This window comes from Crotalus tigris, unplaced genomic scaffold (assembly GCF_016545835.1).
Source record: "Crotalus tigris isolate CLP2741 ecotype Arizona unplaced genomic scaffold, ASM1654583v1 scf7180000024438.1716836, whole genome shotgun sequence".
In the NCBI taxonomy this organism is placed as follows: domain Eukaryota; kingdom Metazoa; phylum Chordata; class Lepidosauria; order Squamata; family Viperidae; genus Crotalus; species Crotalus tigris.
Window position 1 is genome coordinate 876,725 of NW_024100607.1, and position 19,584 is coordinate 896,308.

The 19,584-nt window shown below is 40.0% G+C and overlaps 1 protein-coding gene across 2 annotated transcripts in view; it reads right to left on the bottom strand.

Annotated features, from left to right (window-relative positions):
* The window catches only part of LIMS1 (LIM zinc finger domain containing 1), a 99,201-nt gene extending 83,680 nt beyond the window's left edge, over positions 1 to 15,521 (bottom strand). Inside the window, exon 1 of one of the 2 annotated variants that reach the window (XM_039331796.1) lies at positions 15,342 to 15,521. In XM_039331796.1, coding sequence (XP_039187730.1) covers positions 15,342 to 15,376 — 35 coding nt within the window. In that variant the 5' untranslated portion in view covers positions 15,377 to 15,521. The remainder of the gene's footprint in view (positions 1 to 15,341) is intronic. The other variant, XM_039331797.1, reaches the window with a different exon arrangement.
* Between the last annotated feature and the right edge of the window lie 4,063 nt (positions 15,522 to 19,584).

The following is a 19,584-nucleotide window of genomic DNA, read 5'->3' on the forward strand; positions in this document are numbered from 1 at the left end:
GACTAAGTCAAAACTGGGAAGACACACCCAGAGGGAGGTGTGGCCAAAGTTCTGACCTAGTCTCTTCTGAGCAGGAAGGCTGAAATTACACATCCGGTGGATTCTACACTCATCATGCTGGAGAACAACAAGCTCAGAGGGCACCAAGAGCTCCTCAGAATGATGTAACTAGCTACAAGTAGTCCTCGAGGTATGACCATTCAACAATGGCATGACGTCTGCAAGAAAACAAGCACCAAAGACCCCTCATTTCAATCCTGGGTTACAAACGTTCTCCTTTATTAGTTACAGCATTCTATCAATTTGAAAGAAAGGAGGACTATAGAGCAGAAGCTAAAGTATAACTGCTTGGTTTGAAGGGACTTGATAGCCCTGAGTTGATCAGAAAAATTGAAAAGGTTAAGGAAAATGACATGTTTACATGCTGTGTACAGATAAACAAAGTATTGTAGAATCTGTAAACACTGGATGAGGTATTCTACTCAATCAACTCCTTTTTTGCAACTTCAGGTAGGCAACAGATACGAAGATGAAATTTTGTAGATTGCCTTACTTGGCTGATAGACTTTGCAATCATTGAACCCATGACCTTGTGCAGAGACAGATGAGCACATTACTGGTTCTGCTATGCTTGCACAAATATCTTGCAAATGAAATGAAATAATCTTTTCTCTCTGCTTTACTGAAGGGGAAACCAGCTTCATCTTGTTTATAAATGCCTGGGCTGGGACAGAAAAGAATCTAGTCATAATTTCTAAATAGTAAATACAAAATATAAAGATAATGAAACATGCCAAGAAGATCAGTTCTCCAGATATTGGTATCAGCTTCAGAACCAATGTAGTCCTGAAAATGAGTTGAAAGCACAGCACGGAAAATACTTCAGTGTTATAATCTGAGAAAACATTGCCATGAAGTTTGAATATTTTTGCACTTTTGTTAATTTTTACTTTGCCCTTAATTCTTTTATTTTCTTTTCCTGTAATGATATTCTAATAAGCTTCAATGCTACAAAAATATTTCCACAGGCATCACAAAATCTGACCTTTCAGTCACAATATTGATCTATTTTCTGAGCAATACACTGTTCTCACCAAACAGCGGTGTGCGCACAATGATATTAAAATAAGGGTAAAATTCTTTCTTACACATAGTTCAAGATTTAAATCTTTGTTTTGTTAAATAAACCACAAGTATTTTGGCTTGATGGTACACAATTAAAGCTGAATTTACTTGACTTTCCCAAGCAAGCTTGTCTCAGGCTGAAAATACATTACTATTACCCATAACCATTTGAAAAGACAATATAGGCAATATATATTATTTATCAAGAAAATGTATATAGTCATCCAACTCAGTGACTCCAGGCAAATTACAAAAATAAAATCCTAAACACAAAACCCAATAAACCCTCATCCACCTTGGCAACAACAATCAAACCAGTTTATGTGCTTCCTAGCACCATGGTGTCCCCAAGTGCACTGGCAAAACCATGTCTTCAGGGCCCTTCCAAAGAGTTATCAAAGTGGGCGCCTGTCTTATCTCCACAGGGATGATGTTCCACAGGGAGGGAGCCACCATGAAGAAGGCCCTTCTTCTTAGTCCCATTAGATGGATCTCCTTAAAGAGGGGGCACATGTAACATACCCTGCCTCCCTGCTTTGCTGGGCTGGATAGATGTAACTGATCTTGGCAATCAGAAGTTACCAAGCTCTTAGTTTAGTGAAAACAATGCTATAATCTCATCCACATATGTAGATGTCAAAAAGCCTAACTTCAAGTCATTCTATAAACTGCAGTTAAAAGATTATTAACACTGCAGGACACAATTAACCATTTTTTATTAATCGTAAGTACCACCTCCTGATTGTTCCATTGCATTTTATGGAGTTTCCTTTGAAGACCACCACTTGGAAACCGCAGTTAGTGCTAAAAGTAGTAGTTCATCATTGGTGAGAGAAAGACACCAGTGTCACACGACCTTGTTTTGTAGATATTGCATAGGTTTTTGACTACAATTCAAAGGACTGGTTTTAACCAGTAAAGTCATTTATGCTTTGGCACCTGGTATTTACAGGTACTCTTGTATGGTGATGTTGAGAAGTGCACCCAGTGTATGAATGTTGTTATTTTGGTTGTGCTCCCATAAGGTGGAATACCTTGATACTCCTGGTCTTTGTATCAATGTTAGCTAAAGTTAATTATCAGCAAAACATGAGTTCTGCATTTTTACTATATAATATCATATTTCACCATTTCTCTGGGAGTAATTAGCCAGCAAAATGACTACATTGGCTATAGCACATTAATTATTTATATGAATATTAATACCAAAAAGATCTTAAGGATTTTTCATAGTACTGAAACGGCATCTTAACACATCTTTTTTTTAGTAAAATTGTACATTATATCTGGAAAACATGCTCAAATATGTGAATGCCATATGTTATCAATAACTAGCTCCTTTGGACTATGTACTGTAACTTCAAATCCTTTATTTACCTGGCCTCCAATGCAACATACAAACCTGGAATAATGAGATAGTCTTTCCTAACTGATTTCTCATTGTAAGATCTGGGCTGTTTCACAGAAATTTTTATCCAAATTTTTGTCTTCAGTGCTGTAATTTCTCTTTTTAACTGCAATCAATCTTTGGTATAATTACAAGAAAGATTTTCAGCAATAGCCAATTCAGACAGAAAGCAGGACTCAATGTACAATATTCATACTAAAATGTATTTCAAAAACATACAGTTTCATGCTCAAATAATGCATCCCTCATTCTAGGCTCAGAGGTAACTCAATAATTGAATCCATTTTAAGACATAACATAGTTTTCTCATATTTCTCATACTGTGTCATGTTCTCCAAAAATTAGTATTTTTAACATGAAAATCACAGAATACACACACACACACACACACACAGTGATAAATTAAAAATGTAAATTAAATGGACAAATGTTTACCATCTTGATCTGTCTGATGAAAATTTATAATTCTTCCTGAGATGTCTCAAGAGCACTATTTTTGAGACCAAGAAAATACCAGGATCTTTTTTCCTGCCTTTCCAAGTCAATGAACATTTAGATATTTATTTGATGCTGTGAGGCAATTGACCTCTGTTGATACAATGGTTCTCTTTTAGCATGAGATCAGCTAGCTTTGCCTTGGTAGTTTTATTTTTCAAACCATATAGATTAGACAAAGATGGGGATAATATGCAATTTTCCTACTCTGAACCACCTTGTTTTTCCAAATTCACTTATTGCAGATTTGTTCCGCAGAAAAAGAATCAGTGCTTCATCTGCACCAAGTATTTTCCTATTTCACAGCTATTGTACCTTTCTAATGGACTCATCTCCTGAACACTCGCTGAATTCTCTCTAATGTTTCTACTATACTGTAATTCCATTCATAAAAAGTTTCCCTATAGTCTTTCCATCTTCTTTTATGTAACAATTGACAGTGGTGAGATGGAACTTTCTAATTCTCACTTCAATGATTTATTGAATGTAACAAATAGTCTTGGAGGTATACATATCTTTCCTTAATTGCTTTCCTGCCAGGCCTCTAGTCTGCACTCCAGAGGTTCTTAAACCTTCTGTCCAACAAAAAAATGGTGAACTTGCCAGAGGAGAATTGATCTCTCCAGAGCTACTAAAATAAACTCTAAATGGAGAGCTACTATATTGGTATTTTTATTTACAGTACTCAATTTAACAAGTCCTTATTGATAATCAAACAGTAGAGCCACTGCACCGTAATAGCTATCCCAAAAAAGGGTGACTATATTAGTCACTTGATTGAGTAGGTGGATATAGAAATTGAATGAACAAATTAAAGAAACAAACAAACAAACATCTTAAACTTATTCACTAGATGCGCCAAGAAAAAGTCTCAGCAACTGAACAAGGTTTAAGATCAGACTACCAAACTGTTCTTCAGAGTATAACACTATATCATCTGGCATATCTGCTCCAACCTCACACAGGGGATCTCTCTAAGCTGCCTTCATTGACTTGAAACTAGATTTTGCCTCACTTCCCTGTGAATTGAAGAGAAAATTAGCAGCCTCATCTGTAGATGGTTGCTTCTTCAGTTGATAATAATGCTTTAGGAAAACACTTCTATACACATCAATAGAATAGAATATTTTTATTGTCATTGTGTAACTCACAACAAAATTAAGTCAATTACAATTACAAAAACAATTACTTGCATAATGGCAACATGATGAGTCCTATCTCCATACTTTAGGGAGTTAAGCAGGGATATATTTTGGCCCTCTTATTATTTAAGTTTTAAGTAAATTTAAAACTTAAATTTTAAGCAATTTTTTTACCAAATGGGAATTATATATACATGACCTTGGCCCACAAATCAATTCTTTTTTTATAAGGCAGTAGTTCCCAACCTTTCTGGCTCCACAGACCGACAGCAGTGATGGGGGGAGGGACTGGTTGGGGAGGGGATGGTTTCCCCACACGCAACCTAATCCTGCATGTACACAAATGAAGCTTCACAAAATCACACACCACTTGTACAGCCCAGTTCCCAAAGGGCTGCTGACTGGCCCAGGGGTTGGGGACCCATTATAAGGCATTGCTCCTGCTATCCTATTGCTGTCCCCACTCTATTTAGGTTGATGCTAGTATTATTATTGCAACATAAAGTCGGAAATCATTTATTCCTAAATGAACATGGTTATATTCTTTAAGTGTCATCTCATCAGTTGTAATGGTATGTGAGAATGACCTTGGGAGACAGGAGGAAGAGCTACAGACTAGACAACATCATGCAAAAGATATCTCAGTCCACAGAAGGAAAAGGGATGGAAAGTGTCTCAGAAGGTTTTCTGAGCATCTCCCTAGATGGAAAGTAAAAGTTATGGTGGGGGAGGAAAGCTTACAGAATCTGCAAAATTTTGTTACTGCAGTATTGTTTTTGTTTTGTTTACAGTAAAGGTAGTGTTTATGGTTTATGCTTCTTTTCTGGGCTACCTTAAACAACTGATCCTTTGTCTAGTTTTTCATGGCTGATAAATAGTCTCTTCTTGGAATAAACCAATAGATCTTGATTTGACTGTCAATGACTTCCTGCATATGTTAGGGTTAGAAAAAGCCACGGCTGAGACAAAGTACAAAATGTTTAATTTAGACCTATAAAATTATACAATCAAAGCTTCATATCACTGCTCAACTGCCTTCATCAACACTCCGCCTATCATCTTAAATACCTTATCTTCAAAGTGAGGAACTAGAGATTCAACATCCCTTTTCAAAAAAAGTTTGTGTCTGCATTTGTACATTTACAGTTAATGTGCCAAATACAACCCTTGTTGAAAGAGCCAGACATGCCAATAGTTACTCACACCTTGACTGGAATCCAGTTCAACTATTGCAATTAGTAAGGTGACCAACCGTCCTCCTTTAGGGAGGACAGTCTTCCTTTTTTAAGTTTTGTCCTCCCTCGAAAAGTGTCCTCCTACATGTCCTCCTTTCTGATATTTGAAGACTAATCTGCACAGCTTTTTTTTCTCATAGAACGCTCAGAACACCTTTTTTGATGGTTTTTTTTTTTTCAACTTTTGCAACTTTCGAAAGCCAATAGGAATTGCTGCTGAGCGCAACAAAACACCCGGCCGGCAAACTTTGCACATGAATTGGCAGGAACTTGCACCCCTCCCTGGTTTCCAACTACACCATCTCCTAGTTAGTCCCAAAAATACCTGGAGGAGACTGGGGCGGCGATGCCACGGTAACTTCTCTTGATCTTCGGCCCTGCTAGGGCAATAATGGCTGCGGGTGCAAGAGGCAGAGGCAGCGGGGCTGCTGCGGGCGGGGGTGTGAGGAGCGGCGGTGGCCGGCTGCCCCCCGTGCTGTAGGAGCCGTGGGGCCTGCTCTACACAGGGCTGTGCAGGGTGAGCGGGGTGACTGCAGGTGGGGTGTGTTGACGGTGGGCTGCCCAACGGGGCTGGAGCCGGCACAGCTGGTGCTCTGGGAGCCATGGGGCCCGCTCTACATGACAGGGCCGCAGTGCTGGTGAAGTGGCTGCGGGCGGGGGCATGGCATGTAAGCATAATTAAAATATAAAATGTTATTGTTACAAATGGTTTTTATTATGCATTTATCATATTATAGTGTATTCTGTATTATTGTTGCAATGAATAAAATGTTTCTTTTATTTATGATATTTTTTTCTTCAATTTGTGTCCTCCTTTTCATTGTAAAAAAGTTGGTCACCTTACAATTAGCTCTATTTGGGGCTACCCAGAAATTGCAGTTAATAAAACTGCATCAATTAAGCTGCTCACCACTGCAAAGTATGGAGATAATATGCTGCTTGTATCAACCGCTTCCCTGGCACAATTCAAAGCATTGATACTACTGCTTAAAATCTATCTGCAGAACCACCTCTCCTGCTTTGAACCTGCCTCAATACTTAGATCAGCAGAAAAGGAACCTTTGAAGATCCATCAGTTGTTATGGAATTGACTATCTAGTAGACAGTAAAGGACGTTCTCTGGCACAACTCCAAGGCCATGGGATGTATTCCCAGCTTAAGGAGATACATTCAAAGTTTCTTTCTGTCATAGAGAGTCTCATGATCCCTGCATGATCCCACAGGATTCAAGTTGGTTATACAAGCAGCAATGTGACATTATCCTTACCACTCTCTAATCTCTTTTCTTAAAATTCTCTTTATTAGTTTGTTCGGAGCCTTTAGTTAGAGATTGTTCTGAACATAAACTCAAAGTCTGCACATACTTATTTCCTGAAGTTCTACAGGGGCATCATTTACTGTCACATGAATTGTTGTTTTTTTTCAATCAACATCCTAATCCTCATGCACCATAGTATCATAATTCCAAAAGTGTTGTTGAAAAAGAAAAGGGAGGGCTCACAATGCAGAGAACTTCAAAATTTCATTTCCATTGCTTTAGAGAAAGAAGATATTTTTTTCTGGACCTGACAGCCAAATCTCCCTCACTCCACAAAACTATTTTCAGGGGATGTATTTCCCCCCCCCCCACTGTCTCATCTCGCGATGGCGGCCTCAACAGCCCTGTTCAGCAGAAATCTGCGTGATTGCCGCCAGCCTGCTTCTTCTGCGGCCGTTCGCTGTCGCTTGTGTGTATCGCCCCTAGCCTCCGTTTTGCTGGCAGAGGCCTTTAGGAAAGGCCTTTGCAGCCCAGAACGGAGATCTGGATTGATGCGGGCATCACCCATGGTCTTCATTTTGCCTTCAAGGCCTCTGCCAGTGAGCGGTGGTGAGTGGCCCCTGCTGGACGGGGTTGTTGGTGCCACCGCCACAAGGCAAGTATCAGGGTGCGGGAGACCTGGCTGCAGCGGTTCTGAGGTAAGCGGGTGCAGGGCACGTGGGCAGCTCCACCCTACACTCCACCTTAACTTGATTTTTATGCTTGCGCCTCATCCCACCTCGTGCAACCAGATGGTGGGATGGAGTGGGTGGGTCTTAATTAGGGCTTATTTTGGGGGTAGGGCTTATATGAGGTGCATGCGTAAAAATCAAGCTAGGTCTTATTTTCAGAATAGGTCTTATTTTGGGCAAAACACGGTAGGGCCTCTCTTCTTCTGTGCCTAGAAGACTACTGGGAGACTCTCACTCTTATTTAGAAATCCAAGCTAATTGCTAACATTCAGTTTTGGAAAGAAGGCCAAGGGCTGCACAAAGGTACGGTAGATGAGAGCCCTAGTTGCTTCTCTCCTGAAGCAAAGGAAAGAAATAAGAATAAGGCAAGAGCAATTTCCAAACTCATCTGCAGTCCAACGATGTTAGTGGAGGCTTTCACAGCCCTGCAGCTTCAGTTAATAGGGAAACAAACCTTTCAGAAAGCTGGCCTAGGCTGCGGCACTAAACTCCAAAATCCCATGCTCTGCCTCATTAACCTGTTGCTATTCCTTTGTAGGACTGCTGGAATTCTATTGCACCAGGAAACAGCCATTGTTCGCACACTGTAAGAACTCCCATTCATCCAGACTTTTATACTCCTTTCTTTTAACCTGATCACTTTTTCCTGAACTTTTAGCAAATTTTTGAAAATCAGCTTCATCTTAGCTGATACCATAGCTTTAAATTTACTACTATGCAGCAGCCAAAAACAAATAAAAAAGCAGGAGGCAACATGCTAATGCAAAGTAACTAAGGGCTAAATTTGATTTAATGCTTCATTTATATCAGTCAGTCTGTTTGTGAATCAGTTATATTACATATTACATATTATATCAGTTATCTGTGAATAAAACACAAAAGGTGGGACTAAAACAAAATGGGAAATGGAGCATAATTCCATTGTTTACTTTTTCATATTTGACAAAATGATGGCATAATTAAGAAACAAATCCTGCTGACAGTTACAGGTCATAATAATCCACAAACAGAGGAAGTCCAAACTATTTAAGGCTAGTAAGTTCAAAATTAGAATTCTTAATTGTAAAGAGTCCATAACCAAGACCTTTGCAAGAACAATGACAACAATACAAAGAGAAAAAGAAACAATCTATATCACAATCCCAAAGGTGCTTCTTCAGGAGGCAACTGGACTTTCTTGTTTTTCTTTGAAGACATTTTGCTTGTCATCCAAGAAGCTTCGTCAGCTCTGACTGGATGGTGGGGAATGGAAAGATTTATATTCTTTGTGGACAGCTGGTCATTTGCACTCTTTTAGAGCGTTGTTGAGGCCATTTGGCTTCTTGGATGAGAAACGAAACGTCTTCAAAGAATAACAACAAAGTCCAGTTGCCTCCTGAAGAAGCATCTTTGGGACTACCATGACCTGGATGACTGAGAATCTTCATAAACCTACAACACAATTGAACTGAGATACAATGCTTAATCCAGAGCAAGAATGATATTAGGAAACAGACCAGTCATTTCATATAACTTTGTTACCTTTTGAATGTTCTCACTCTCTATATATCTAGAGCCGTGGTGGCAAACCTATGGCACGCGTGCCACAGGTGGCATGCAGAGCCCTCTCTGTGGGCACACACACCATCACTCCAGTCCTAGGCCTTCAGCTGGGTTTTATAAAACCTTTTCACTTTAGGCCTCCGCCGACATGTGCAAAAAAAAAAAAGGTTCAATCAATCAATTTCAACTTCTTGCAGGAAAAAAAATCTCACAAAGTTGGTATTGATTGAACTTTTTAGTCCCACCCAGTCTGCTGTTATCACCGAAGCTACGCCCACCCAATGGGTCATGTCCATCCAATGGGCCACACTCACCCAATGGGCCACGCCCACCCAAAGATAGATAAGTAGGTTTTGGGTTGCAGTTTGGGCACTAGGTCTCTAAAAGGTTTGCCATCACTGATCTGGAGAAACTGTATTTAGTTTTGCAAAAACAGATATCATAAGAAAATATTCTAACCATACAACATCTGTAGATGATGATTTGCTATGTAGATCCTGGGAATGTGAATATATAAGCTAATTAGGCAATTAAAAGCCCAAAAGGGCCCCCGGTCTGGATTTAATTCCGTCTGAACTAAAATAAACCCAGTTTGAATGATGTTGGCTGTATTTTTCACTTAGGTTGATAAAACAGCCTCTACCCCTAAAAAATGGGGTACGCAACAATTCCTATCTGGAAAAGCCAATAACTGCCCAGTGAGACTATTTAGAGCTCAACTGAGGCACGGTAATTTCATTTTAAAATTCATTATATATGGCCAAATTTACAAATAACAATCTTTAGCATTTACTCTTTGGGGATTTAGTATCTTATCTTATGTTGGAAAATCTCTAAAAAATCTCCCATATGCTGATTTGATGGGAGTGCTGATCCTGGAAACATATTCTGCTATACTATAATTTTTACTGAGACACCTGCAATGAGTTGGTAGCAGCTCTTCTTAGCTCATTTTCAAGTCAGACAAAAGAATACTAGGTGCCTCTTCTTTGGGCAGGTAAAAGTTCCAAGATGACCCTTGATGTTGTAACATTTATATCTATAGCCTACAACTTCATTTTTTATTGACAGCAAAGTAGGTTTAAGCATGATGACAGGCCTTTTTAGCATACATGCTATATTATAACTTTTATTATACAATCTCTCTCTTTTAATATTTTAATGAAGTATGGATCAATCATGCATAATACAGTTTGCAAAGGATCCAGGAACAGTGTACAAAATATGTACAGCCTAAAGGACAGAAGAGAAAAGGTGACATGACTGAAACCTTTAAATATATTCAAGGTGTCAATAAGGTTCTAGAAAGCAGTATTTTCAATATTAAGCAAAAATCAAGAACACAGGGGCATAAACTCAAATTGAAAAGAGGAAAGTTCAAAAGTAATGTTAGAAAGTATTACTTCCAGAAAGAATAGTGAACACTTTGAACCAACTTCCAGTGGAAGTAATGGGCCAATCATCAGTAACCGAGTTTAAACATGCTTGGGATAAATGCATGTCCATCATCCTACAGAAATAAAAAATATTAAAAAAATAATTAAAAATATATAAATTAAAAACAAAACAAAATATTTCAAAGAGCATACTTGATGGACCATTAGATCTTTTTCCGCTGTCAGTTTTCTATGTTTATATGTAATGCTCAGTTTCTTTCAAAATGTGAAATGTAAACAGATTGCTTGCCATGTCTACTTTTGCTAGGGAAAATTATCTTGTGAAAGAAGAAAACCAGATCAATGTATACTTTTGAGAGGAGAGGGGAGAGGAGAGGGGAGGAGAAGGGAGGGGAGGGTCTGAAACTTTTCCAAATTTGAACAGATCCCATTTGTTTCAGAATGTTCAAAGAATAGGATGTTGTCTTTATGGAAAACCTCTGTTTAAATATTCCATTTTACTTAACAAAGTCATTCAGAAAGTTTTTACCAAAATAATTTCCACTATGTATATTAATATTACAGATCAAAGCTGTTCTGCTGAATAAGAAAAGTCAATAGACAGTGGGGAGCAGCGGTACAGAGAGAGCATATATAATTTCAACCATGTACAGATAGTCCTACAAACACAATTAGGACTGACCAAGGCAGTTAAGTGAATCACATTCAGGTTTACACCTTTTTTGCCATTTTGTTAAGTGAATTTATCCAGTTGATAAATGAATCATGTGGTCGTTAAGTAAATCTGGCTTCTTCCATTGAGTTTGTCAGAAGCTTGCTGGGAAGATTGCAAATCAAATGGCAACTGCAAGACCCTGGGATGCTTCAACTATTGAATTCTAAAACTTCCTCCTTCTATTATATATTCAAGATGGACAGTGATTAATATTTATATGTTACTTATATGTAATGGTGTAGGTCTGTACATATGTTGTATATAGTACATTTAAATATGTTATGTATGTATACACTTTGAGAGCAAGCAACTAAACTTCATTTTTAATGTGTGCTGTTGTATCTACAATAAAAAATGACAATAAAGGTTATCTATCTATTGTAAATGCATACCAGTTGATAAGTGCTCAAGTTTTGATTATATGACCATGGGGATGCTAATGTTCCAAAGCACAGGTACTTTTTTCAATGCCATTGTAACACTGAATGGTTGCTAAATGGGTTATTGTAGGTTGAGGACTACATGTACCAAAATTATAGTTAGATGGGTTAACAAATATTGTGGACTAATAGCTTTGATGCACTTATTTGCAGGACTGCTTACAGCAAACTATTTGCTGGGCAGGTAGGAATGTGAAGTACCAAATAGTGACCCTTACAAATGACTTCATATGCTTTCTGAGTATATGGGATATATTATATGGATATATGAAATGAAAATGGGTTTTTCCATTTAAATGAATAAAGGGAGAATCAGGCACCTAAGTGCATGCAGTAGAATATAAAGTCAAGTTTCCCTCATTCAAAAGTACAAAGTGTGCATCAGTGGGATAATGTATGTATGTGGTATTGGATAAAAGTGAGTGATTAGTATATAAGAGTTATGTTGAGATATATTAGGAGAATTCATGAGCACTGAATTATAAAACAAATATATAAAGAAAAGGTGAATGGTCTAAAAAAAGGGAAGAGTCATGACTGAGGAAACTGATGAGATCCTCTAATAAAGAAAAACAAGAAGTTTAAAGAAGAAAACATATATGAAGCTGGTAGAAGCAATCTTAGTTTGCAAGGGGAAAAATAGGGGAAACTATAGTGAATAGAGTTTTGAGGTAAAGTACTTTTACTGTGTTTCCTTTATCTCATGATTTTAATTTAAAAGTCAGAAGAGTTTTGCATATCCCAAAAGAGAATCACATGATGGGTAGGGTGCACAGAAACAGTTCTCTTGGCTGCTTCACATATTACTGTTATTTTATTTTACAGATTATTTCATATATTATTTTTATCTGTATGCATGTGATAGAAAATCTGTTTAGAAAAAATGTATATCACAGAGGTAGACTTATAAAGACAGCCATGGAACTGTTCGTTGCTGCTTGCTAAGTGTATACATTTTGCTGCATTGTAAAGGAATGTGTCAATTGGCATCCATTGCTGAATTCCAGAACTGAAGCCCTCAGGCTAATTTCACTTCAGCTCTTGACCTAACTTCAAAACATATGCAATTAATCAGTTCAGACTCCTGGAAGAGCTATTTGTCCCTTCCCTTTAGCATTGGTTTGAGAAGGAAACAGAGCAGGGAAAGCATGCAGACCACTGGCCATAAAAGGCATCTGCCTATTCTTTTTAGTAGTGAAGCATCATGTTGCATTTGTCTGCTCTCTCCTCACACTGAATCTTAGTGCAGGGGTCCCCAACCCCCGGTCTGTGGACTGGTACCGGGTCGCAGCATGCCAGCAACTGGTTCATACAAACAAGCAAATCCCTATCTTTGGGATGCAGGCAGCACCACAAAACCATGCCCTGTCCAGTCCGCGCAAAAACCTTTTTCCACAGAACCTGTCCCTGGTGCCCAAAAGGTTGGGGACCTCTGTCTTAGTGCATGTCTGTCTACTGGGAGGACAGGATGAAAATGTAGGGTGCACTCAGAGTCACATGATTGGAAGGGAGGAAGGCAGAGAATGGAGCAATCACCAACATTCTGAGCCACAGCCTCTCCCATGGTGAGATATTTTTTTTTAATCTGCAGCCCCGTGGCTGATCTACCCTATTTTTCAATATGATCTTTTTCTCACAAACACTGCCTCACATAGTACATTTCATTCCATTTGGTTCAGTTTTGCATTGTTAAGTATTTATTTTTATTATTATGGTTCATCACAGTCAGCCAGATGTTCAGACTGGCGTTGGCATTTTTGGCCACCTATCTAGTCCTTCCCAAGGACTTGGAATAGGCAGATCTGGATGTTTGATGCCGTTACAGATATTGTCACAGGATGTAAGCTGTTCCGAGTAAAGCCACCTTTTGCAATTTACTGATGGTGAATTTGTCAATGCCAATGGTGTTCAAGTGGTGCTCTAGTTGTTGTTTCTCTTCTATTCAGCTGTCTCCAGCTGCTACCACATCCACTATCCAGACTTGTCCTTCTTATTGTTAACATTGTTAAATCTGGCATGTTATGTGGCAGGTGTTTGTCTGTTTGAAGTCTAAAGTCCCAGTACTTTAGCTTTTTTCATTTTCTATATCTTTATTTTATATTTTATTTATTTATTTATTTATTAGACTTATATACCGCTTTAAGTGCAAGCACTCTCTAAGCGGTGTACACCAATAAGCAATGTATGTATATATATATATATATATATATATATATATATATATATATATATATATATATATATATATATATATATATATATATTTACATTGCCCCCAACAATCTGGGTCCTCATTTTACCTACCCCGGAAGGATGGAAGGCTGAGTCAACCTTGAGCCGGTGAGATTTGAACCGCTGACCTGCTGAACACAGCTAAAGTGGCCTGCAGTACTGCACTCTAACTGCTGCGCCACCTTGGCGCAGATACAGAGCTCAAATTAGTGAACATATCTAATACTCCAGTCCCTTATTTTCCCCGTAACAACAACAGTTGGGCTGAGAGAGACTCCCAAAGTCACCCAACTGGCATTCATGATTAATGCCACCCTAGAACTCACTCTCTTGGCTTTTAGTTTGGCATTTTAACCTCTGCAGGTAGTCCTCGACTTACAACAGTTCATTTAGTGACTGAAAATACTGAAAAAGTAACTTATGACCATTTTTCACACTTATGACTGTTGCAGCATCCCCATGGTCATGTGATCAAAATTCAGATGCTTGGCAACTGATTCATATTTATGATGGTTGCAATGTTTTGAGGTCATGTGTTTTGTGACTTTCTGATAAGCAAAGTCAATGGGGAAACCAGATTCATTTAACAACACTGTTACTAACTTAACTGCAGTGGTTCACTTAACAACTCTGGCAAGTTTGTACAATGAGGCAAAACTCACTTAACAAATGTTTCACAGCCACAAAAATTTTGGGCTCAATTGTGGTCGTAAGTCAGGGACCTGTACACCAAACTGAAAAGAAAAATATTTTATTCCCAACACTCCGTTGGGTTAAAAAGAATAAAGAGAGCATTGAACGACTCTTCAAAGCAACAAGTCTTTGATCTCGGCCCCACCCACTTCTTGCTTCTGCCCCGCCCACCGCATGGCTCCCAACAGATTCCTCTTTGAGGTAAACGTGGCTTTCCTCACCGTTGCCTGCAATCTGCGGCCACATCGAATTTAAGAGGGGAAAAAAGAAAAGTTCCTGAATCGCCTGCCTGGCTCCTTCCCAGGAGAGCACTGCTCTAAACTTATTTACGGTTCTTCCATGTGTCTGACATAAGGTGTCTGCCGCCACGAATACCAAATATTGCCCCCTCCTCGGCAGTCTCCCGGCTTGTCTCCACTGCCCCAGAGAACTTCTCTTGGCCCCATTTTGCCCGCACTCTCAGTTTACCAACTCCTTGTACACGCACAAATCTCCCATTTGCTCCAATCCCAGGCGGCGTATTTCCTTGGTTGCCCCCCCCCCCAACTCCGTCTCTCCCCAGCCCTTCTGCAGCACAGCTCTCCGCCACCCGCCACCCTTTTTTCAGGAGCCTCCGTCGCCTTGGCGCGCCCTCTGGAGAACCTGGATTCCGCCTCCACTCGGTGCTGCAGCTGGTGCAGGAGGGCGCGGTGGGATTATCTCATCCCTCCTTTCTCCGCCCGGGAGGGAAGGGGATGCAGCCTTCCCGAAAGTTATTAGAGACGAAGAGAAGGAACCTACAGTTTCTCTCCTCCAAGTAGCCGGGAAAGAAGCAGCAGAAAGACCACGGGGGCAGGCAGGAACGGCGGCCCGGAGGGTGAATTTCACCCGAATGCTTGCAATGAATGAAAAGCTCGGGCGCTGTCAGATGCATTCGGGACAGACTTACCTGTTGGTCATTCCAGCAGCCGCGATTCCCAACATCGCGAAACCGAGAGGGCAGAAAAGTCCCTCAGTCTAAAGCAACTTTCCTCCCTCCCTTCCTGGCTGGTTCGGGCGCTCTTCGGCTTTTCCAGGCAAGTTCCGCGCAGTAGCTGCAGGCGGGGCCGCCCCCGCAAAGCAACGCAGGAAGCAGAAGGAGGGAGCGGTGAGGCGGCGGCAGCAGCAGCAATGGCGCGTCACTGCCCACACCACTCCAGCCCCCTCCGCGTCTCTTCCCGCGCCCGTGGCGGTGAAAAAAGGAAGGCCGGCGCGGTCTCCTCGGGACGCCTCGCAACCAACCACCCCCCCCCCGCCAAGAGAGAGTTTCGGATGGGCGACCGCTGGTTTCCGATTGTGGGAGCCTTTCTTAAGAGTTGTTCCTTTCCTAGCCCGTGCGAGAGATAACTGACCACCCACCGCTGAAAGTTGCCTTAAAGCCCAAAAGGGCCAGACTAAATTCCGTGTGTCCCCAGACTCTGTGGTTGAGCGTGCGCGCGCTTTTGAGGCGCGGGGGGGGGGGTGCTTATTTATTTTCCCGTCTGCCTTGTGCTTTCTCTTGCGTCGAATCCTCGCCCTACCCTCCCCCTTTCGAATCCTGGACTCGAAGTTCTACAGTGGGTGGAAAATGTTCTCTTTCCTAAATCCTACTTAAGTCTTAGGACGCTTCAAGGTAAATAATTATAAGCAGGAAGCCTGGTCGAAATCATTAGAAATCTTTCTGGACATTTCTTCCGATTCTTAAAGCCTTTTTTTTTTTCCTTATGTCAGAGGATCAATAATGGGTGGCATCAGATGTTCCCATCTGAAGAATTGAGATAATAGTTGCTTTTCTGGATGTCCATTTACATAAGAGTATGTCTGAATAAAGACTTTGATTACCTGAATGGCTTACTGAAGTCACAGAATTTTATTTTGTTTGTGGTCTAGAATAGATTACGTCACCCTTTTAAATAAAGAAACCATTAAGACTCAGAATAGCAGTCTGATATCTTTAGATTAGTAGCTTCTTCATCCTTCAGGGATTTCAAATAACCAGGACAAGAACATGTACCAGTATTAGCTAATGTTTTGATAGCTGGTGACAGCAGTAGTATGAGCTTAATAAGAACTTAGATAAGCAGTTACTGTACTAAGAGTTCAAGGTTACAAAGATTTGCAAGTAACTGCAATAACAAATACATACCCAGAAACAGTTATATACTTGTTAACACAGCACAAGTGTCATCTAAAAAATTAAAATGTCTCCAAACTGCTATTAAATTGAGCCTGCCTTCATTTAACAAGAACAATAATTGGGATAACGGTCTGAGACAGATTAGATAGGATGTGAACTGTGAGCTTAGCAATATGGCAGAAAGAATATCCACAACTTCCAAACTGAAAGATTTGAAAACTATTGGCTTTCTAATTCATACAACAGATATACCAGAAGAATGTTATAATAATAGGTCAACATTTGATCATTCAAACTACAGGTGAAACTCGAAAAATTAGAATATCGTGCAAAAGTTCATTTATTTCAGTAATGCAACTTAAAAGGTAAACCTAATATATGAGATAGACTCATTACATGCAAAGCAAGATAGTTCAAGCCGTGATGTGTCATAAGTGAGATGATTATGGCTTACAGCTCATGAAAACCCCAAATCCACAATCTCAGAAAATTAGAATATTGTGAAAAGGTTCAATATTCTAGGCTCAAAGTGTCCCACTCTAATCAGCTAACACCCGCGAAGGGTTCCTGAACCTTTAAATGGTCTCTCAGTCTGGTTCAGTAGGAATCACAATCATGGGAAAGACTGTTGACCTGACAGTTGTGCAGAAAACCACCATTGACACCCTCCATAAGGAGGGAAAGCCTCAAAAGTTAATTGCAAAAGAAGTTGTATGTTCCCAAAGTGCTGTATCGAAGCACATTAATAGAAAGTTATGTGGAAGGGAAAAGTGTGGAAGAAAAAGGTGCACAAGCAGCAGGGATGACCACAGCCTGGAGAGGACTGTCAGGAAAAGGCCATTCAAAAGTGTTGGGGACTTTCACAAGGAGTGGACTGAGGCTGGAGTCAGTGCATCAAGAGCCACCACACACAGACGGATCCTGGACATGGGCTTCAAATGTCGTGTTCCTCTTGTCAAGCCGCTCCTGAACAACAATGTCAGAAGCGTCTTACCTGGGCTAAAGAAAAACAGAACTGATCTGTTGCTCAGTGGTCCAAAGTCCTCTTTTCTGTTGAGAGCAACTTTTGCATCTCATTTGGGAACCAAGGACCCAGAATCTGGAGGAAGAATGGAGAGGCACACACTGCCAAAAGCACCAAAACCTGGTTCAATGACCGTGGGATTACTGTGCTTGATTGGCCAGCAAACTCACCTGACCTGCACCCCATAGAGAATCTATGGAGCATTGCCAAGAGAAAGATGAGAGACATGAGACCGAACAATGCAGAAGAGCTGAAGGCCGCTATTGAAGCATCCTGGTCTTTCATAACACCTCAGCAGTGCCACAGGCTGATCGCTTCCATGCCACACCGCATTGAGGCAGTAATTGCTGCAAAAGGGGCCCAAACCAAGTACTGAGTACATATGCATGCTTATACTTTTCAGAGGTCTGATATTGTTCTATGTACAATCCTTGTTTTATTGATTGCATGTAATACTCTAATTTTCTGAGATTGTGGATTTGGGGTTTTCATGAGCTGTAAGCCATAATCATCTCACTTATGACACATCACGGCTTGAACTATCTTGCTTTGCATGTAATGAGTCTATCTCATACATTAGGTTCACCTTTTAAGTTGCATTACTGAAATAAATGAACTTTTGCACGATATTCTAATTTTTCGAGTTTCATCTGTATATACTATACAAAACTGTATACCCTACAAACAATGGTGGGATTCAGTCAGTTTGCACCACTTCGGCAGAACTGGTAGCTAATTTTTTGTTGCCCAGGCTCAGAATGGACTTCTGGAAGCGGCATCCACACAGAAAACTGGTTGTTCACATATCTGAATCCCACCACTGCCTAAAAAATACTACAGGCATTTAGGAAAATGAGGTTAATAGATTCAGTTGCTTTTCACTGTACAGGTAGCCCTTGACTTATGACCACAATTGAACACAAAATTTCTGTTGCTAAGTGAGACATTTGCTAAGTGAGTTTTGCCGCATTTTATGACCTTTCTTGCCATAGTTGTTAAGTGAATCACTGCAGTTGATAAGTTAGTAACATGGTTGCTAAGTGAATCTGGCTTCCTCATTGATTTTGCCTATCAAAAGGTTGCAAAAGGTGATCACATGATATTGGGACACAGCAACGGTCATAAGCATGAACCGGTTGCCAAGCATCTGAATTGTGATCACATACATCAGCGGTTCCCAACCTTTTCTATACCCCGCACCCCTAGAACACTTCTGATATATTCTCGCACCCCTTACAAAAGTAATACCTGGTTATGCATATGCACTATAATTTTGAAACTTCTAAACCCACGTTTTCGCACCCCTTGGGATATTGTCTTGGGAACCCGACATACATGAACATGGGACTGCTACAAAGGATGTAAGTATGAAAAATGGTCATAAGTCCCCCTTTTTTAGTGATCTAACTTTGAACGGTTACTAAATGAACTGTCCTAAGTCGAGGGCTACCTGTAATCAGAGCCAATGTTGACTCTCTTAACTTACGTGAGCATCATCTTTTACCACAATATCTTACATTTATTTACTTGGCATTTTGATGATTTAAGATAGTGGGAGGAAGGGCATAAAATATAAAAACAAAATTAACTAATTAACATCAACATAACAATCCAGAAGTCAGAAAGGTAATGGAATTTTAATTTTGCCATTATATTTTAAAAAGATGAATTAAAAACCAGACCAAATTGAAAACACAAAGCCATCCGATGCTCTGAAGAATTCCCTTGAGCATCTGGTATACTGAGTTGGAGAGGCCATTTTGTGAAAAAAGCTTTTGCAATTTTCATCTTGGAGAGAAGTAGTTCAGCTGGTGTTTATCCTTTAAATAATCTAGTCCAAAACCATATAAAATACCTTGAAACACAAAGAGGGGATAGAAATAGTCACCTTTCACTGTGTTAGATTTTGTTTAGAGGTAGTGATGCCTTCTTAAACCAAATTCAACAACTGAAGCAATGTCCTGAATAAAAATCCTATTAATGCCATCCAGCCACTATGTTGATATCTGCATG